Below are 1,772 nucleotides of genomic sequence, written 5' to 3'. Positions count from 1 at the left end.
GGACCTTTTAAACATGAAAAACTTTCGTAGGACGTATTTTCTTGTAAAGTTCATATTTACTGAGATATCGCACTTTGACGCACTAATGAGCAACTGTGTATATATATTCGTTTTCGTAATTTTTTTTCCGACATTTATAATCGAGAAGAAAATAATATAAAAACAATTATAATGATGATGATAATAATAATAATAATAATAAAGAATGCTGGCCAGTTGCTTTAAAGCAGTGCCATAAAACAAAATCATCATCAACCGGTCCTGGGAGTGCTTGATTGTGACTTAGCCAAAAACGTATGCGTCTACTGTATATTTAATTTATTTAATTATAAAAGTATAATGTTCAGTTACAAAATTGCTACTCCTTTTAGCGATAGCGAGCCTCGTTGAGGAGGAAACGTCTATTAATATTTCTGATATATGGATTAATCAAATGAACAGAAATTGGCGAATTGTTTATTTAATGACTGAAGAAATGAAGATTGACAACGCCCACTAATCCCAGATGTTTTATGACTCTTTTGTTCCATTAAATGAAAGCTCTTGCCGGAAATCAATGACAATATCTCTCAATTACTCATCGATTTGATTTTACAACATCACGTCCCAGGTTTCCTCTATACGTAAACAGTTATATTTACTTATTAATTATTAACCTTTAGAAAACAAGTGTTAGGTGGGTTCTTCATGATTTAACTAGCGAATAATATTTTATTTTAAATTTAACAGTGCTAAAGGTGACTTTCAGCTATATGTTGTTGTTTTAATTGTATTTTTGGTGTTGTAAACGTGAAAACGAGCCACCCCGCTCTAAAAGTGGACACAACCGAATACACGTTAAGGTGAAGTTCGAATTGATCCTCGATACTGCGCCACTTTTACTCATGCCTTAATTAATGCAAAAATATTAATTAAATAGCCTTAAAAAGCCATAGCCGACACCAGAATTGAATTAAGGTCGCTCGCTTTGAGTTTAAGTAATCGAAATTAATTTGTACATTTTTCGTTGTTTAGTTTGTTTTTTCACTTTGCCGCAGATCGATGTTGTTGCTTATTGCATTAAACAACTGGTTAAAATTGTATTTAAGATTTCAAGTTTGCTTGACATAGTTCCTACATGCATAGGCTTCCTGAGTCTTTTTTCAAAAGTTTTCAATTTTAATGCATATTCATTCATTTTGTAAACATGACTACTATTTAAAAATTCTAATTTCATTTACTACACCGATAAATTGAAGGAGCGGTCCAAGTTATTCACGATTTTATCAATTATTTGTGGAACTATTAAGCACATATTGATCAGTTTCAATCCCACGTTAGGGAATTAATTAAATAGTTCGGTTTTCTGTTATATAAATGTGTCGTTGTGTGGAAAGGAAAAAATATTTCAAAACGGTCTTGCCTCAATACCGAGCCATTTAATTGGAATTATTCAGCCATTGAATCGGCAATAAAATTGCAACTTTGAAAAACAATTTAAAAATCTGAAGCTGTTGATGTTTAAGTAAATGGCATTAGATGTTATTCCTGCATAGTAGAATTTGAAGTGTAGTTATTTTATTGTTTTAACGCATTATTGGAATTAATTAAATTTTGATGATTTTTCTAAAAATACGAAACTAGATCTCTTCAAATCATGTTAATGTTTGCGTTTTTTTACAGGGATCACTATCAAAGGCAGCTACTACTAACTATGGTATTCAGTCTTAGTTTTATAAAGTAAGATCCCAAGTAGCTACGGCTTCAAGATGACAAGCGATAAAGGGGTAGTG

General features: G+C 31.5%; 1 protein-coding gene across 1 annotated transcript in view; it reads left to right on the top strand.

Moving 5' to 3' along the window:
* Positions 1–1,772, top strand: part of LOC109533827 (solute carrier organic anion transporter family member 5A1) — a gene marked incomplete in the record, with an annotated part of 30,482 nt that overhangs the window by 13,558 nt on the left and 15,152 nt on the right. Inside the window, 1 exon segment of the mRNA XM_048661592.1 lies at positions 1,663–1,772. Within this exon segment, the coding sequence (XP_048517549.1) occupies positions 1,749–1,772 (24 nt within the window).

Source organism: Dendroctonus ponderosae, unplaced genomic scaffold (assembly GCF_020466585.1).
Source record: "Dendroctonus ponderosae isolate FM_Combo_2020 unplaced genomic scaffold, Dpon_F_20191213v2 Dpon_F_20191213_1, whole genome shotgun sequence".
NCBI lineage: Eukaryota > Metazoa > Arthropoda > Insecta > Coleoptera > Curculionidae > Dendroctonus > Dendroctonus ponderosae.
The sequence above is the reverse complement of the archived record's forward strand: the minus strand, read 5'-3'. Positions and strand labels throughout refer to the sequence as shown.